At 41.1% G+C, this 20,068-nt stretch overlaps 1 protein-coding gene across 1 annotated transcript; it reads right to left on the reverse strand.

The window, feature by feature from the left end:
* Nucleotides 1-113: 113 nt before the first annotated feature.
* Nucleotides 114-19,908, reverse strand: ncbp1 (nuclear cap binding protein subunit 1). The gene is made up of 23 exons (XM_079504256.1): nucleotides 19,715-19,908; nucleotides 18,270-18,358; nucleotides 14,366-14,466; nucleotides 13,967-14,123; nucleotides 13,698-13,805; nucleotides 13,275-13,396; nucleotides 12,986-13,055; nucleotides 11,549-11,764; nucleotides 11,298-11,395; nucleotides 10,320-10,383; nucleotides 10,108-10,218; nucleotides 9,740-9,804; nucleotides 8,569-8,631; nucleotides 7,733-7,807; nucleotides 6,585-6,688; nucleotides 5,878-6,009; nucleotides 5,224-5,326; nucleotides 4,870-4,963; nucleotides 4,376-4,479; nucleotides 4,021-4,138; nucleotides 2,486-2,644; nucleotides 1,292-1,405; nucleotides 114-1,106 (listed from the first exon to the last, which is right to left on the reverse strand). Exons 1-23 carry the CDS (start codon nucleotides 19,746-19,748, stop codon nucleotides 993-995), a joined length of 2,415 nt encoding a protein of 804 aa, XP_079360382.1. The 5' UTR covers nucleotides 19,749-19,908; the 3' UTR covers nucleotides 114-992.
* Nucleotides 19,909-20,068: the final 160 nt, after the last annotated feature.

The following is a 20,068-nucleotide window of genomic DNA, read 5'->3' on the forward strand; positions in this document are numbered from 1 at the left end:
GTCAAGACATTGCAATATATTTCATCATGGTTTCAAAGCCTTACATGGTGCGTGTCACTCCATAGCCGAGTTCTTGAGAATGGCGGTGAGACAATAGACACAGCAGGCAAACAGACTCTACAGATCTTTAATCATTTCCCCAATTTCACATAAAATACATATAAAAAAGTAGAGCACTCTGGGTTTGGAATCAATCGGAGGAACACCTGAAATTGCCTTATACTGAGGGTTTATTTTTTTCTACTGCTCAGTTCTGACTCGCAGATGATACATTTAAAAAATACACTCATAGGACTACGAGCATTATGATAAAAATAACAAAACAAAAACCTAACTAATAAATGGCCAAAAGATTGACAGATTCCCGTTAGCATTCCTACTTTCAAAAGGAGTACATGTAAAACCAAAAATTGACCAATGAGATTCTTGAGGCAAGAACTGGTTTCTGTGCAAGTATGGTTGGCATTCAGTCGGTTGACTATATACACTGACTATGACTAAAAGGTCAGTGGACACCATTTCTAATTAGTGCCCTTTGTTCCAGTGAAATTAAATGTTTATGCCATAGCTACAATGATTGACATTCTAGACAAGGTCATTCTGTTTCAGATTGACAATCCCTGATGACACCCACACAGGGCTGCACAAAAGAAAAACAATGTAATTGTGACGCTACCAATTTAAAAAAAATAATGAATTTGGTCAGCTGTTGTACCTTGCCCTCATCTCCTCACCTTTATAAGAGTTAATATAACCACACAATGGGGAAGAAAAACATTTCATCATTACTAATAATCATGATCAAAATATTATGCAAAAATATAAACCAATCCACTTCTGAATGGATTGGTAGCAGCTATACAATTAAGATTTCAAAGGGCACTAATTAGAATCATTAATCTGTCCACTGACTATTGGTCATCATATAGCGTAAGCGTATATGGCAAGTTTTTAGAGGGAGATGAAGTGTGTGCGTGTCTGTATGTATGGTCTTAGAGCTGCAGGGCACAGAACTGCTGGTACACAGCCAGGATGTGAGGGTCAAGCTCTGCGGTGAACAGCAGGTTCTCCAAGGTGCCCATGTACTGCTGGATGGTCACATGGTGCTGCACAGGGGAGAGAAGGACCATCAATCAATCAATCAATTCATCCAACTCCAACTGATCCATTGGTTCTCGAAATGATTCATTTAATGGAACCAAATCCAACCATAGGAGCCACATTGTAAAACTCTTTTTTGCAGAGTACTTCCTTAGTGTGTGTGTATGTAATGTATATGCGAGTGCTTTACCATAAGGAAGATCTGCTCCAACCTCTCGATGCAGTTCTTGTACCAGGGAGTGTTGATGTCGACGCTGGCCGTCTCACAGCGAACCAGGTGCTCCGTCAGCATCATGATGAAACGCTGCAAGGAACACAAAACAAATATTGATTACAATTACTAATATATCGTCACTGTCGGGAGGAAACCATCAAACTCCATTTTCTTCTTCCATAAAATCAATGCTATTGAAAGATTGAACCAATGAAATGTATTAAAAAGTCCTTCAGACAAAACCACTCAACTCCATTGGACCCTCAAACTGTCTGCTAAAGCAGATATATTTATTGATTGATTGAATACTTTATTAACAGCCTTTGGGCCAATCCCCCAGGGTCTAGGCTTGTTTCCATTTTGGTCCTCTGTATCAGTGTTTGACAGCAAATTTAGATTTTAGTCATAGTCTCTTGAATAGTTTATTTAGTTTGTCACATTTTAGTCACCTGGAATGTTTTAGTGTTATCATAAGATTTTAGTCAACTAAATCTACAGTTGATTTAGTGGGCTAAAATATGTTTTGGCGGGCCTTGATGCCGTCGTAATAGCCAAGTCGTGCTGCGAAGCGTTGTGAGCTTGTAGATCGACTATTTTCAGCATGCAACTAAGTGTACATGACTTGATCTCGTATCCACTAGTCCCTTCCTAACATTTTAGTCTAGTTTTTATTTGTTGACGGAATTGTCAATGTATTTAGTCTTAGTTGGTCATCATAGCTTAGTTTATTTAGTTTGTCAGTGAAAAAGGTAGTGGACGAACATTTTTCGTCATAGTTTTAGTCGACAAAATAAACACTGCTCTGTATAATATCGGAATCGGTATCGGCAGATATGACCCTGCAAATAATCGGAGATCGGTCATAATTTCATAATCATGCACTGTGCATCTTTTTGACAAGAGATTTCAGTGAAAGGGCCTCCGACATAAACCACATGAACCATATCGTCCTTGTTCTGGACATATCGTAATGAGGGGATGTTTTGGCGAAAACAGGCTAACATTCAGCTAAAATAGCAGATCTAATAACTTATAAGGTTGTACAGTAGATGTGCTAAATCCAGCAAATAATTTTGATGTAGAAGGGGGGGAAATGGGGGGCCTTGGGGAACCCCGGTCAACAAATGATAAACTAAATAGTGTTCAAGTGGTTTAGAACCACTGTGGTACCTGGAAGATGACAAGGAAGAGGTTCTTCTGTTCACTCTGAGCAGACTCCACTTTCTCCTGGAGTTTATCTATCTGCTCCTCCAGCTGACCTTCCTCGTCCTCACTGTTCTTCTCCATGTCTTCGTCGTCGCCGCTGTGAGTGCTGTGAGTGCTGTCCCTCTGCACACAAACACACAGAATGTCGAACTGATCAGACTTTTCTAACTCAACATTACCAGTACAACCAAGGATCAGTTTCAACTAAGTTTTGTATGCAATAGGCCACGAAACTATGCGTACACAGCGGTTTTAACACAATCATTCCTGGACAACCAGAGTATTCATTTCAGACCATTGCATACATTCATAAAAATGTCTTGATCTTTCTCAAATCGGTGGAATGTTATTGGACACTATGGTTCTAACCGTTGCAATTCTTGCAACTGCTTGCTTGCTAATGTTGACGATAGAGAAATTTAAAGCTCAATCTATGGTCACGTGGTCAGGAGACGTAGGCTAAACGGGATCAGAACGTAATTCCGACGGATCATTAGTCTGACATGCGGGAACAACAGTAAGGACTACCGCTCGAACATGCGCTGCTCCCGTGCTTGCGGTTAGGGATAGAGGTAGGTTGTCGGTCTAATGACTAAACAGTGAGGTTAAATTAGGAATAAAAGCCCCCAGAGGCGGGGTTGGTGAAAGGGCCTTTCCGTGTGGAGTTTGCATGTTCTCCCCGTGTCCCCTAGGGTAGGTACCCTCACAAAAATCCTGGTCTCTAAACTGCCTCCCCCTGGCCAGCTGGGGCACCTGATGGAGGGGAAAGGAACTGGTTGGAATAACGTGTTCCTTGCATGCACTAACCAACCAGGGAAACTCCCCCCAGTCAGGTGTAAAGGAGCAACTTGGACACTCATGCATGAAGGAAGCATGAGTTCAAGTCCGTTGCTCTCCCCAGGTTGGCGGAGGGTGTGTAAAGCCCAGGATCACATTAGATAATTGACACAGGGGTGAAAAATGGGTTACAAAATCGTGGGATAAAAAAAAAAAAATCACACCCGTGTGAACTCTCTCTCCGTTTCTGGCACAACAGCGCCACTTTTGCCCCTACTGCTACTCATAGTCACATAGGTTACACATAGGTTAGCCTCGGAAACCCAGACGTTTTTTTTTCCAGGGAGAAAAAAAAAGTCTGGGTCCGAGTCCACTTCAATTCGGCATAGAGTAGCACAAACATCTCTCAATCTCTGCTGATTTCTGATCGTCTGCACCTTTGTTAAATTGACACACACGCACACATGTACACACACACACACACACACACACACACACACACACACACACACACACACACACACACACTCCTCTCTCTCTCGCTCTAAGTAATTAGTCTCATGTTGCGCAGCTGCGCAGTTTCTCCCGGCGGATCCTGCCGGGAGCTGCCTATGCCATAAAAAGCATAGGTGAGTTCCAGGCTACACATAGGTTAACACAGACATTGCTGTTCCTTGGAGTGGTTGCACCACTCAAAAATAAAAAAAGGAATAAAAGATTACCCTCTTGTGTTGCTGTTTCTCCAGCTTGTCCTTGGCCTCTTCCAGCTCTTTCTGGATCTTCTGCACATGTTTGTTCATCTTACGGATGGTGGAGTGCAGAATTTCCCAAACATAAAACCTATACAGAAGACAGGGTCAGAAGTGCTCATCATAGTTTCATTTAACGCTACTCCCTGTATCACTAAAATATAATAGAGATTAGATAGATCATTTTATAATTTGCTTTTCCATTCCAATTGACCCCCTTCCAGCTGTTTCCTGGCAGCCCCAACTTTGAAAACCTGGTCACTACCCAACAAAATGGCCTAGTAAATCCACATGATTAAATCTCTGATCTCCGTCTGTCTCTATCCACCTGGTGAATTCGTGAGCCATGTCCGGAGAGAAGAGCCAGTTGGCCACAGCCGCGCAGTCCACAATCTGGGTGCGGACCATCTTGTCCACCAGCACAGAGGTCATCTGCAATAGCAGTGCACACATGGTTAATACTGAATCGATCACGTTTTTACACTGCATTAAACGATCCAACTAGAATCTATCTATCCCTTTAAGATGAATTGAATTTGGTGACAATAGTTCTTATAAAATATCTGTTTGAATATTTCCAACTGGCTGATCTAGGGCATAAAGAGAGACAGAAGAAAGCGGTGGTCAGGGTGGTTAAGCAGGTATCAAGCTCATAACATTGCAAACAACGCAGGCAGCACTAGTCCACAAACCCATACACATCAGTAGGTTAGTCTTTCACTTCTGTAGGTTTACTGTAGTGTCAAACAACAAGGCTTGTTCTGTAATCCTGTACATGCCTGTGTGTTCTTGATTAATCAGTTAATGTCAGACTGGTTTTACCTCTGGATGGTTCCTCCAGACCTCATAGATCACTCGGAGTATGTGCAGTTTGCCCTCATCACACTCCGTCAGTGCTTTTAACACATCGTGGAACCTGTCAAGAAGGGATTTAGAATACATATCATGATCAGGCCCTGGACACATTATGTATCTATGTGACTATTCATTTTCTCACGTTTATATATATATATATATATATATATATATATATATATATTTTTTTTTAAACTTACATATCTTGTATCGATATGGTATGATACTCGGAGTACGATACAATTATTGCCGTATAGATTAATTGAACCCACCCCTACTTGGCACAGTGGGTGGGAACCAACCAACCACACAAACACTCACTTGGCCAGGGCACTGAAGGAGTGGCTGAAGGACTTGGCAGCCAAATGGAGCAGGGTCTGCAGAAACACCTCAATTTTCAGAGGGTTGAAGCTCTCTCCCTCATCTGGAAGAACACAGATGGAGACAAACGGACAAAGAGAAAGTAATTCAGAAAGTAGGACAGAGCTGCTGCTCTTATGCAGCTGGGAGGTCAGTCTAATGAACAGCTAAATGTCATATCAGTCCTTATATTGAGAGAGGGTAGAAACATGTATGTGGAAGAGATAACTAGCTCTAGCATGGGTAACATTGTTACCCATGTCCTGTTCACTGTCCTATAGCTATTTAATTATTATTAACTATTTAAATGCTATCTATTTTAGTTGGCTGGGCAGCAGATTCAAACTCAAACTACATGTACCCTGTCCTGGGGTCTAGAATGACAAAAATATGCTGGTTCTATATGCAGTCTCTCTAGCTAGCAACTTATTTTAATGAATAAAACATTTGAACCAATCTGTATGGTACATCGTTGTTAATACAATATAGTTAGCATATCTGCAGTGGTTGGAGGTGGTCTCCGTCTTTTCCCATCGATATATTTTGACCCTAGGGCTAGGCCTGGTGTCCGGTAAGACACCATACTGCTGGTTGACAACCCATGGAGCCACTCACCGTCATCGTCCTCCTGGTTAGGGTTGGGTACATCCTTGAGGATGGTCATGATCTCCTCATTGGATGCTCGGTTCTTGATGGCGTTGCTAATGGTGTTAGCCATTTGGTAACCTGGCAACGCTGCTGCGGATGCTGTTGGGGAGGGGGCACACTAATTACTTTAAAGTCTTTCTTTACATCAATTTATAATCCGCCGCTCCTGAACGAAGTGTCTGGTGGTGGGAGTGTCTGGTGGTTTCTCAATGACCTTGAGATACATCACTGAGGATATGTCGCAGCCAGGTGCATCCATGCGATGTTTTTTTAGTTCTTATCATCCATACCTCAATAACACATTTGACCAGAATGGTAATCACAGGCAATTTAACTGGAGGCATACTATTCTAATATGTTCGGCAAGCTCTAAAAATACTGAGTGTTTAAGTAGTGCACTCTTGTAGAATAATGAATGCCGATTAAATGAGCATACCGATGACTGCTTTGGAGTTCATTATTTAACCACAATTTAACTAGATTTCACTTGGAATCGTTCCAAAAGGAGAATTGGCCATGGAATGGGTACACAAACAAGCAGCATAATAACAGTGTATCACAGTTACAAATACAAACAAAAGTTACATCACTACAGATAAACGCACACAATTCCAGTGCAATACATGTCAGGGTCAAGACGATAATAATAGTCAAATAAAGAATGATTGACTTACGATTACTCTCTTCTAAGTATTTGTAGTAGAAGAGGGGTTCTGCTGGGATGAGTACTGAGAAACTAGCAGGGACGATGTCCACTATCCTCTGGTGGTATGACAGCCTAAATGGACAAATTGACAACTCAGCAGCTAGGACCAGAAATATAACGTGTTGCATTGTGAGGGGTTTGTGAGCTTGTAGATCTGCTACAACAGCTTTTGTCCCCACACGTCTCAAGATTTGCCATTGACCACGATAAGAGAATTCCGGTCAAATGTCCGCTACATTTTGCCATTGACGATGAACGGAGAAATTATGTCAGAATTCCGCTAAATATGGCGGAAATTAAACATCAAAACATTAAACGCCATTGACATTGAAGGGAAAATTTACGTCATATGTAGCGAGCAAATCAGCCAACCAATCACAGGCAATATGCATTCTGATTGGCCAATGGCCAGTATGAGATGATGCATGATGATAAGAGCTGATAATTCAGCTAAATATGACGTAAATTAAACATCAAAACATTAAACAGCATTGACATTGAATGGAAAACTTGCGTCATATGTAAACGAGCAAATTGGCAAACCAATCACATGTTGGTGGGAGCACTTGGCCAATAAGGGACCACTGTATGTAGCAATGTCAAATGTCCTCTAACATAAATTGATGTACGATGACAAGAGTGCCCCTCATTTCACATGGTTGTGATTTTTTTATGGTATTATCTGCCTTGATAGTACAGTGGATAGAGACAGGAAACAAGGAGAAGCGGTCAAGTTTCACGCAACAAAATTAGGTCCAGCCGGCTGGGAATCAAATCAGGGACTCACTGAGCCTGTCACTCACTATGTGGTACGCCTACGCACTATGGGCCTTAATCGGGTGCAGTACTTAGTTTAGACAGTACTTGGTTTAGACATTGTCATAGGTTAGACCAGTCATCAGTAGAATGCATTTCTATCAGTTAAATGAGTACACTTGATTTAATGAAGCTCATGGGGCACTTGAGGGCAAGAGGCAGAATTTCCATGAATCACTTGAGTTCAAGCTTGTGCCTACATTACATTACACAATGCGATGTGATATAAGAATTAATATTTGTATAAAGCAGACAGAACATCTGAGGCGATGATATGCAATGCCTCGAATATTTTATTACCTCATGCATTTCTCGAGCACCTCCTTGACAAATTTGGGCTTGGGTCTGTCTAGATCCACGGTTAAGCAGTCAGCCCTATGGAAAGAGTCACAATACAATCAACACATTTTAGAATTTGTGCAACATTAAAAAATGATAATAGCAATTGATTTGTCAAAAAGAAATGTAACGTATGCTGCACTTTATGTATTAATATTTTCAAAAACAGCATGCACTGAATGAAATGTAAAGGTTCAATATAAAATTAGAAGTAATTATTAGACTTTAACACATTCAGACCGTACGACGTGTGGAAACGTCATAGCTAATCCAAATGACTGATTGCGACGCGTGTACACGTCCTAGCACTTTTTCATTGATATCAAACGGAGAAAAAATAGGGTTGGCCTATCCTTCTGCAATGCACTCCAGGCTTTTCGCGCATGCACGGTCCCGTTCACTTCCCTGTTTAGCGATCAGAAAGAAAGGCTCGCCACGCGTAATCTAGGGATCTCTCCGTGGTTTTGACCAGATGGCTATACTTCGGTCTTATTTCTGACTTCAACATGCCTCTCACCTGGAAGCTTCTAGAGAGACTTGATCGTCATCATAGTAAGGTAAGCAAGCAACATTATGCCTCCCCGTTTTTGTACGGAACGGAAGCCCCCGGATTTAAGAGTAAAAGCTGCCATATCTGCCTGGTATCCCGAGCTTCTATTTTGAAAGAAATCCCGGCGCTGATTATGTTAAAATCATATACTCAAAACTCAATACCGACCTTCATTGTGCACATAAGTATTTTGCCGCAAACATAAAACATGTGTAGTCCCATAAATATTGATGCAGTATTTACTCACCAGTCTTCCCAACTCCATCGAAATTGGAAGTTGCTCAAATGATGAGCAAACCAGTTGAGGAGTCTGAAAATATTCACGAGACAAGCTTGTAAAACTTGACCACATAAACAAATGCAATTTCTACAAGGCCTTTTAATTGTTTGACAACCGTTAATCAATCGATGGCCTTTACATTGTTGAAGAGTGAAGGTACTTTTACCAATCAATTTGTATGTAATGTACACATTTTTGCGTTACGAAAATTATATTTTTTGGCCTCACTCTTGACATGGTTAACTGTCTGGTCCTACAGTACCCAGAAATCAAATCAATGTGAAGGCTGTTGCACCTTGTGTGAGAGGAGAGAATGGCTGTAGTTTCATCTTTCTTTTGATTTGTTGCTTAAAAGGGATATTTCACTTTCAAAAACACTTTTTTCATCTACTCAGGCTTATGTGAACATGGACACCCCAGACAGTTTTTAAGTTGCTATTGTCCTAATACGTGAGCGGTGCTGGAGGATGTTCTTTTCCAAAGAATTATTAAAAATGAATGAAAACAGTAAATTAAAATCCATATTAGACAATCACATATTAGGGCAGTATCAGTAAACAGAAAAAAGGTAGGGTATTTTCAAAGAATCTATCATAGTTAAAATAAAGTTTGAGGTTACAATGGGTTTGTATAGAGGGTATGCGCGTGACATCATCAAGTTATGCGGAAATGCCTACTGAGTGGCAAAAAACGACTTTCTGGACTTGACAGACCGTACATCTAAACAGAAAAGTCATATTTGATTGCATTAAAGGACTTTAATCAACATTAAACTCACTTTGTCACTCACTTTGCCACTCGATTTGCCACTCGATCTGCCATTCATTTTATGCATGCGCATACCCTCTATAGGAAATATCTAATCACTGAATCAAGTAAGTTAAAAACTGTCTGGGGTGTTCACATAAGCCGCCCTGAGTAGACAATAAAATGAACAAAAGTTTTATTTTTTAAAGTGAGTGAGTGTATTGATCAAAACTCACTGATAAAGACATGGAGATAAGATTGTAAAAACAGTAAGTGATTCACCGGCCCAGATACTCCATACAGAGACAGACAAAGCCTAGGTTTCATATATCGATGGCTATGGACAATCGGATATAGACAAAAGAGACAAATCTGAGAGTGCATAGTTTACCTATCTATGCAAGCGGTGTTCATAGTGTCCAGTCTCATGTACAGCATCTCTGTAGCTTGAGCCAACTGGCATTCAGCTGTTAAGGTCAACTCAAATGACATTTTATAATGAATTGAACAAATCTATATCAATGCTTTTAAATAAATAGCAAAGTATTAACAGCATGTAATGTGTAGGGCCACTATCAATACAATTATATTTGTGTGTGTGTGTGTGTGTGTGTGTGTGTATATATATATATATAACCATATTGAAGATTTAAAAAATGTTCAATGAAATAACTTCACCATTGGTACAATAATAAATTAGCTGCTCAAACATACAGCATTTTAACTAAGTTAAATCATCATCACAGCCGGTAAGGATACAACTTGGGGCAGTGATCCAGGCTGCAGTTTGCAGAGTTCAATGAGCAATGTGGTGTACATGACATCAATGTGTGGCGGAACAGGGAGCTGGAAAAGTTGTCCAAAAATCACCTGTGGCAAAGAGAAGCAGACATTTATTTTTCTACTACAGTGGGAACACCTCTGTCTCAACATTTTCCTGGTGACAAAAACCATATAAAATAACCCCATACCTCCACAATGTGATAGTTAAGTGGAATCTTGTTCTTCCCTGGATAGCTGAGTAACTGGGCAGCACTGAAAATAAAATCAACATTATTTTAGAGAAATATAAATTCAAGAAATTCAATTAAGAAATTCCTTTACCCAACCACTTAAACCCTATATACTTTGTTGACATGGTGTTGCTTGAAGATTCATTTAGTCATTTATTTTTATCCTACTAGTTCTTAGTTAGTTCTTAGTGTAAGAAACCGCACTGGCTCCCTGTTTAATGAAACATTTCAGGGCAAATACACGTTTCTCTAGCAATCTTTGAAATGACGACACCTGCTGGTCAACTACAAGTACTATGAAAATAGGATTCACACAATTAATCCAATCTCCAACAGGGAAACGGGAATAATTATACGATTTACAGGCACCAAAAACAATTGTACATAGGATAAACATAATAAAGAACAACTAAAATAATACAAACTTAATACAGCTAATATAAGCATTGAGGAAATATTTGAAATAACTCTTAGCACTAGCAGCGTGTACAATACATCCCATAGAGAATACTGTATACAATGGCTGGACCACACACAGACAAAATGCTCAACTTGCGAAAGGCTTTTCTCCCTTTAGCCCTAAAATAATTAAGACATTCCATGAGTTTTGTAGAAGGGGGCATTTATAGTGTATTAAGGCATACAAGGCTTATTAACCAGGGTGTGTTTTAAATTCTCACATCCAGACATGGAAAAGAGGCCCATAGTTTGAGGGTGATACATTTTTATCTTTGGCAGACAGCAGCAGAATTTGTACATTGGGTCCTAAAGGATTAAAAAGATTGGCCTAATGAAAAGGGACAACCCACCGCAAGAAGCTTTTATTGCACTTTTAATTTTGCCCACTCGGTGGCTGGTGCTAATGCACTAATGAACAACACCGAATAGCTATTGACCAGTTTACCGCCCTCGAAACCAGAGATAGCCGTTCCTCACCATGTTTTCCTCTCTTTCCAGTGAGATTTGATGATACAGTGTAGGTTCTCCTCAATAACAAACCTCTCAACTGAATGGCTGCCGGGCATAACAGGGCCCTGAGGATCGACAGAAGACAACGTTGTAGAGAAAAACAGTGGCAATACTTCTAGAATGGTACACAATAATTTGTTTTTTTTAGAGTGGGATCTTTTGGGCTCTACTGGTACACTATCAGTTGATATCAATACCTAGCCATATGAACACCATACCTCAGGGGCATCAGTGTAGTCAAACATACGGAAGACGACGCTGGGCATAGGGTACTGGGCGTCAGGCATGTGTCCCGGCGGGGTGAACGGAGGCAGGTTGTGCTGCAGGGCCTCGCATAGTACGCTGTCGAAGGCAATGTAGGGACGCAGGATGTGTCGCTCCTGCCAACGATCCTTTTTTAGCTTCTGAATCTGGGCCCAAAGGCAGTCTAAATACTGGGAGGGAAAGGGAGAGGATAGGTTACAAGTACATTTTATTTTACTACCCTATTCCAGATAAATAAAGACAAGTGACAGGACAATTTGATTTGATTGTGTTAAACATCTTCTTATAGATTGTCCTTGTTTCCACCTCTGTTTTTATTGTTTCACTGCTGGATTCGTTTAAGCATCTTGCAACCTTGTTAACACCCCGAGCGGCAAGGACGGAGTTCTCCGTTCAATCAATTAGTAACGCCCAGCGCTCAGGACGGAGATTGATAAAAGGACGGAGATTTATTGATATCAAAACCGATCGCATCGCTCCACAGGCTGGGAGCGTCTGTTGCACAACATTCAATGTTATTTTCCGGTGGGATGCCATCGAAAATATTCCCCCCCATTTTAGCCGAGAGACCGAAAATCTTAAAACGTGAATAACTCTTGATCTAAATCATAACGTCCAATTCTAAGGAAAGATTATGTGTTGGACGGCACATCACGGTCCCGTCGCTAGTCGCGTTAGAATTAATCATACCTCCCATTGTTGTCGATCGCATCGGGAGTGTATTGGCTACATCTAGCTACTTCAGCTACATCCGGGATAGCGCCTGGTCCGTCACTAAATGTGCTCAGTTGCTATAATCGCTGGGCGCTCTGATATAAAGATAAAATAACCCCGGGCGTTCGGGGTGTTAAGAAAGATTCTATAGTACAATCAATGTATTATCATGTTGGTTGCTTAGGGGTTCAAACATATGACACAATAGTTACTGGATGGTTGCTTAAACTGCCATGTCGCTAGGGGTGGAAAATAAAAAATTATTCATAGATTAATCGCAATGTGGACATCGATTATGAATCGATTCACAAATGTCAATAATCATTTTTATTGCATGTTGTTACAGAATTATTATTATTTTTCTTTTAGAAAGCGGTTTAATGTTTGTTTGTTTGTAGTGTAATAAAACATAATGGAAGTAAATTAACCAATTTGTATTATGGATCATTAGAAAGCACTTGATTTATTAGTCACACAGTGAGGGGGGAATACATCATGTATTGGAATCGTGACGCATCGGTAATCAATTTACAATCGAACAGTAGCTCTATGAATCAGAATCGAATCGTCAGGTACCTAGAGAGTTCCGTCCATACATGTCAACCTGCTACCACCATGCCATCACAAAAAAAAAAGTTTTTGCTTGGACTTCAATATACAGTGGCTGTTTCCCTCACCTCCTCTTGTGGGTGGGGCTTCTCTGCTGTCCACACCTGCAGCATGGAGACATGAGTCTTTGCTCGTCTCCTGACAATCAACAATGAGACACATATTTGAACTTCCTTCCAGTTTAAGGAAAAGCCAGACACTGCATGATTCTGATGTCTACTAAATACATTACTATATATGTAGTTTGAGAAATAACAGTGGGATGTGAATGAAAGCGAGAAATGAAAACAAAAAGCAAGAAAGGGGAATAGGAAAAGATGGGAGTGGAAAGTTATAACAAGAAATAAGAACTCTTACTTCAGGTAGCCCTCAATCTGGCTGAGCAGACGGTCCATCTCAACATCCTTCTTCTCGTACAGCTCCTTACCAACCCAGGGCAGAGAGGACAGCACGACATACACAAACCAGTCTGACCGCACCTGACAGGACAAAGAAAACGTGGTCACTTTTTTTTTTGCAGATTACATGAAATGTTATATTTCTCCATGTTTTTCTTTCCCATATCATTTTTAACCCCCTTATTTTGCACAGATCAGTAAAATATACTGTATAATAATGTATCGTTTTAATACATCTGCATTTAATACAACAGTGCAGGATTGGAACTATACCCAAATGCACATTTAAAAATCCACAAGATCCATATTATTTTGGTTGTTCTATCTTCACAATAGCACAGGTGAAACCATGTGCAATACATTGTGTGCTCCCAATAGCTACCTGTGGTACGTCCTCCTCTTGCGTAACACTAATGAAGTTCTCAAACATTGCCACCATGGAGGGAGCAGCAATCACATGGCAGTTGACCAGATCAGACAGAAATCTCACCTGCAAAATGGACAACCAGCATTGAATTAAAAGTAGGTAAAATTCAGATTACATAAGAGTCCATAGCGGTCCATAAAAAAATATTGAATGTATAGAAATTCAACGAGTCAAGAGAAGTCAAAGTCGTTTGTATCGTCCATGAGGTCACTTAGTAGCCCTACCAAGTAAACAGCTTCATTGTAGAAATTGTTTTTTAACGTCTCCTTGAGTTGTCTGATCATGGCCTCCACAAACTCGCCACCGAAGTTGTAGTTTCGGGCATTGAGAAGGCCAACCAATGTTGTATACACAGATAACTTCTCAGGTAGGAGCCGGGCACTGAAAATGCAGAGAGAGACAACCGAGTTAACTGTAATCCTGGCCTCACAACTTTGGGCATGTCATTATAGGCAAACTTTTTTTTTTAAATAGCAAAAAGGATTGACACTGTCATATGACAAAGTTGTATTATAACTTTATAAGAGAACAGGCTCTAAGGTAGTAACGTTAGGGCTCATGTGGTTAAGACTTTAATAAGAGAAAAAGAGAGAAATAGAAATGAGGTAACAGAATGTACGTACACAGCACATAAAATGCGCAGGATTTTGTTTTTGTAATTTGGGAGGTCGGCCTCTAGAACGCCTGCAAGACCTTCCAAATTGCTCTCCAGTGATGATGTACTCTGTGGGGCAAAAGAAACACCATTGGAAATAGTTTACAAGCAGTGGTAGGTACTGTAAATGTTTGACCTTGGTCCAAGTTCGGAACTAGCTACAGTGGTTCTCCTCCTAACTCACCGACCGGACCTACCAGGTTTCTTGGAAAGGTTTGCCATCATGCCCCCTACCCTACAAACTGGGGTCCCACAGGGATCTGTACTTGGTCCCCTCAATTTCTCCCTGTACACTAAGGGCCCTATTAAGCAAGTGGAATCTAATTACATATAATTTTACAGTTTTTAAGACGTGGGGGCGGGTGCAATGTCATATTACAATTATGGGCCAGGTAAGAAGCGCTTTCGACACCCCGTGGTGTGAGCAAAACGGCCTTGAATTAGTCATGGGAGTGTTTAAGGGAGTTTTGAGGCTTACCCAATGAACATGTCCGTACTATTCTCTTTACGACACCAGCTGATGATGCGCCCTTTTCGGCAAGTGGTATTACATTTCTGCAGACTGGCACCATAGACATGACATGACTTTGTCACATTTGGGTTAATTATTCATATTGCACTGCATGCCGTCACCTTTATGCCTCCAAAGAACAGATCCACAAGCTGTCACAGCCATGATGTGCATAGCTTGTAGGCCTATGTCTCTATTTTGTTAAGTAACTTGCAGTTTTCATTGGAAAGTCATTACAGCGGCGCAGCCATATGCTAAGGGAGGGAGATATACGCACATCGTCACTTAATTTGTTTCTGTTCTAAGCATGAAAAACAGCTGTAAAAATCTTTATTCTAGTTCATTTGATTCATAAATGAATAACTAAGACTTTGAAATGGCACCTACCTATACCTTTCAGATCGGAATGGAACTGCGAGTAGATACGCAGCATTGGCTGGCAAATTGGCAATCCATGCGTAATGTTCCCAGAATCGTCTAACCCCCGAACATACAAGTTCGTTTGATATTGTTTAATTCGATAAAAATAGAACCATGTACCATACAGCGAATGAAAGCAAGATTCCTAAGGAATATGGGGATTTTTACATTTTAAAAAACGGTTGAGAAATGAGAGAACCATGAGTGTTTATAATATCAAATATTATAAGAATAATATGAAAGACAAACGGGCTGTGAAGAGCTCAGCTCACCATCCCGACAAGGAGGAAATATAGCCTATAGTGCATGCACGTATATGCACTGACTGTTGCACACACGCTCTTTATTTGTTTCTATTGAAAAACACCAGTAAAATAACGTTTATTTTATTTTATTTCATTCGAGTCACGACGAAGGAATGAGTTGAAATGCCATACGTGCGCCATGCGTATTGCTGCGGCCCCAATGTTATGGTCTTCGCTCGTAGCATATTATTGAAGAAGAATTGAGTCGGGTGTGATACAGCGTATGAAAGCAAACCTCCCAATGAGTATGGAGATGTTTTAATTTCTAAAAAAGGTTGAGAAATGAGCGATATATGACCCTTTATAATCTCAACGAGAAAGCCAGAAAACTCGCTGTTGCCATGTGTCATAGAAACAAGTAAATAGGTCTATAAACATACTCCCAAAAGAATCGCATATAACAGGGGTCTACAACCTATTTTAAATGAAGTGCCATGTTTTTATTTTCTAGATAGTGAGTCTGCCATATCAAGATTCCTTTTAATGACACCACATTAAAATTTCCAGCATATTTTGATTGTCCACAAATATAAAGTTCTTCCTTCTTTTTACATATTTTCTTGCACATTGTTAGAATGATCATTATAAATATATATCCCCCTGCAGTCAGAGTTCATTGTTTTAATGAATGAATGTGATGCATTGTGAGCTGGTAGATCTGCTATTTTCAAAAGTAATCTTTGAAAAAAGTGACAATTGTGGAATATTTTTGGAAAATGTTATTGAAACATTTAAAAACACAAATCTGTCATGGGGGTCACTGGCTTAGTTGGGCAAATGCATTAATCTGGGGGTCCTTGACATGGGAATGTCGCTGTGTGAGGATCACTGGTTTAAACAACATTAGGAGAAAAGCCCAAATAAGCACTTTAGAAACAAGAAAAGCAACCACAACTACCAATATTTACAAGCATCTTTGCAGAAAAAGAAGCCGCTTATAATAAACAGACATGGCAACACTCCAGCAGCACTCCAGAGCCGCTCAAGTGTAAAATGAAACAGTGCTTTTTGCTTTTAAGACGTGGTCAGACCCAGGCGGAATCGGTATGCGCTGAGTGTTTTTAGGTCAAGGGGCTTAATAGCAAATTAGCGCAAAGCGAAAATAATTAACATATGGACACTCCCCCAATGCTAAATTATGCAGGAACGTGGTATTCCATATGAGTGAGCGCTCACCACGGCTTCCATAATACGAAAAGGCGCAGAGCGAGGGCGAAATCTGTATTACCGCATGGGTTTTTCGTCTTGCTTAATAGGGCTCTAAATCTCTTGGCACTATCATCACTGCTCACAATCTATCCTATCACTGTTATACCGATGACACGCAACTGTTTCTATCCACAACAGTCTTGTGAAAACTTGACTATTTTAACTCCCTCCTTACTGGCCTACCGCCGGCATGCGCACTTAAGCCTCTCCAAATAATCCAAAATGCCGCAGCTCGCTTGGTCTTCAACCAGCCAAAATTCTCACAGGTCTCCCTCCTTCTCCGCTCCCTCCATTGGCTCCCTGTCGCTACCCGCACAGTATACAAAACTCTGATGCTGGCATTCAAAGCAACCAAAGGATTGGCTCCCCCATATCATGCAAGTCTGATCGAACCCTACAAAACCTCCCGCGCACTCAGAACAGCCAATGCAGGGAAGCTGGAAGTACCTTCACTAAAAACGCTGTGACAACACGACACGTCCCAAACTCTACTCCCTTCTGGCTCCAAAACTATGGAATGCACTTCCCAATACAATCAGAACTGCAGCCTCACTCCCAATCTTCCGCCGTAGTCTGAAAACCCACCTCTTCAGACTCCACCATGGCCCGTAGCACTTGCCCTAGCCCCAACGACCTTAAAGGCGTATGCAAAGGCCCACTTTATGTAACTTAAGCCCTAACCACACCAAAGGGTCACCATGCAACTCCTTGGGTCCAAACGGTTGCAAGGAGTTAACGCTAAAACAGTCTTGACCCTTTGGTGTGGTTTGGGCCATTGAATTGCATGCGTTGAATCACTAGGGTCAACGTGCAACAAGACATATCAGACCGCAGGGCCAACGCCAACACCGTCTTGACCCTTTTGTGTGGTTAGGGCTTTAGATAGCATTTTATTTAGACTTATAGCATCTTATGTAGACATAGCACTATAAAGTATACATGCATAGTTTCATTATATAGATATTCCACTGTTGCGTTCTTACGTATGATTCATGATAACTACGTTTTATGTATGTGATGTATTGCCATGCTTTTGTTCTTGCTTAATGTAAGCCACTCTGGATTAAGAGCATCTGCAAGTGCTAAATGCCTAAATTATACGTAAGGATTTCTGAAAACATTCATATTCGTATAAAAAATAAAACAATAATGTTGCTATATGAGACACAGAGGTGTATGTGTATGAGGGTTCAGCCGGCATTAAAGGTAAAACAACGTATAGGTTACACCAGGTCTAAATGTGTTAATGCCAGGTCAATTTTCTCAACATAAATGATGAATAATGAACTAATAAATATGTATTAACTCCTAGTCACTTTCAACCTGCCATCCCCATTCTCATTACAGGCAAAACATCCATAAAATAGGCAATCTACAAATAATTAGCTATGAATTTGTATATTACCAAGACAGCAAGACTCCATTACCTTCTCTCCCACACGACATATCAACGACTCCAAGCGGTCCTCAATTTCAATGGGCTCAGATGTTCGCCTCCTTTTGTGGGCTTGGCCTCCTACGAGGGAGAAGTGACAATTAAAAAACATAGAATATTATGATTATGAAATCAACGAATAGTATTTTATCCTTCATGTCAGCTACATGTATTTACATGTAGCTCTGGTCCATAGCTATGGACCAGAGCTAATTTACATGGCAATGGGTTCATGGATGGGATTTATATTTCATTCACCAAAACACATACCCATAAACAATTTCTGAACTGTACTTCTATTTATAGTGACTCATAGGAATAGACTATGTGACAACCAACTCTGGTGACCACCGGAATGTAGACAGCACCCAGGTGAGCAGTATGGGTTAGCGCCCCAGCCCGAGTCCTCCGTGAGGAGGAAGCCCAACAACCCTCGGTGAGGCCTTTAGGAGGGCCATGCAAGCAGCAAGCGGAGCCGCAGCACCATTTCCCTGTGGAACCATTGCCCACCACTCCTGAATGAACTGTCTGGTGCTGGGACTCTGGTGCAACGCACAGGTCCTGGGCCTGGTGAGAGCAGGAGTGGACCTGGTGAGACGTAGGAGGGGCCCGGACAGGAGACAACCCACAGAGCTTAGTCCTTCCATGCACCAGAAGTGTACCTCCCAGCCCTGGCAGAGTAGTTCCAACGGATTGTGTGGCCCTGGTTTTGCCCTAGTGGGACTGATTGAGGGTAGCTACTGGGACGTAAGTCAGGACTTGATCACCCCGGCTGGGTCGCCTGAGTGAGGGGTATGATGTTGGAAGACCCGAAACCCCGTTGACCTCAGGATACATCACTGAGGATACGTCCCAGGTGCATCCATGCGATGTATTTTTAGTTATGTACCAACATTTGGCACTCAGTAATATCAGTGTTAATGGGTTTAGTGGGCTAATGAATACTGTATATTTATATGCCATTAAATGTTCTGATGGAGGACCCCTATAGAAACAAGCCAGGCATAGGCTTTCTTGGGTTATAAAATCCTCTTGTATTGAACTGTACTTTCCTGTGCTATTTTCTGCAAACGGTTAATAAAGAGTAAAGTATTTAATCAAACAAATCAATCAATGCAGGTTCACTCAGTCAGGTTGCCGCCCCCATACAGTCCACTGCCTGACTAGCTAGCTAACTAGTCAAGCTAGGATAGCAACTAGTCTGAGCAAGAAAGGGTGAAGTAGGAAAACACCCAACATTCAACTGATGCATTCGGTCATCATTTTGAGAACCTTTCGCAAGGTGGGAAACGACTCATACACACAATTACACTACGATGTTGTATTCATCACGTCACCTCGTACATGTGCTGCTGCACCATTGCCAATCAGCTAGCATCAGTTAGCCTAGCATATAAAACAAACAGCCAGTCGGTGTAACTGTAACGTGAAACTTACCGTCATCCCCGTCGCTGTGTCGTCTCCTGGACATGTTTCGTCGCGCACTTTAACTCACAAGTGTTTATAAAAACAGGCACTATGTAATCTATGTTGTTGTTATTATGAGAGTGTGTTTGAATTTGAATGGTCGCTGCATAAGAGAATAGCGGTTGGATTCAAGTGAAACGCATCCGGCGCAGCCAGCCAGTACCGGATGGAAATAATGGTTGGTGCATCAGGCTTTGTCTTCCGACGTCGCCCATCGTCATATTTGTTTTTGTCACACACACGCCTGCTGTGGTTACTTCTACCTTTGTTTTTAATTTATTATAATTCCTTTGTTAGTACAGTGTAGTAAAATGTGATGCAAAT

Source organism: Electrona antarctica (assembly GCF_951216825.1).
Source record: "Electrona antarctica genome assembly, chromosome: 1".
Classification (NCBI taxonomy): Eukaryota; Metazoa; Chordata; class Actinopteri; order Myctophiformes; family Myctophidae; genus Electrona; species Electrona antarctica.

Bases quoted from the DNA above. Each gene is read 5' to 3' on its own strand.
- ncbp1 (XM_079504256.1), bottom strand. From the start codon at position 19,748: ATGTCCAGGAGACGACACAGCGACGGGGATGACG. The intron at 14,124-14,365 runs GTACGTACATTC...CTGCATTTTCAG, and splicing joins CTGCGCATTTTATGTGCTGT to TGCCCGGCTCCTACCTGAGA. The intron at 11,765-12,985 runs GTGAGGGAAACA...TTTCCCTCCCAG, and splicing joins AGCCCCACCCACAAGAGGAG to TATTTAGACTGCCTTTGGGC.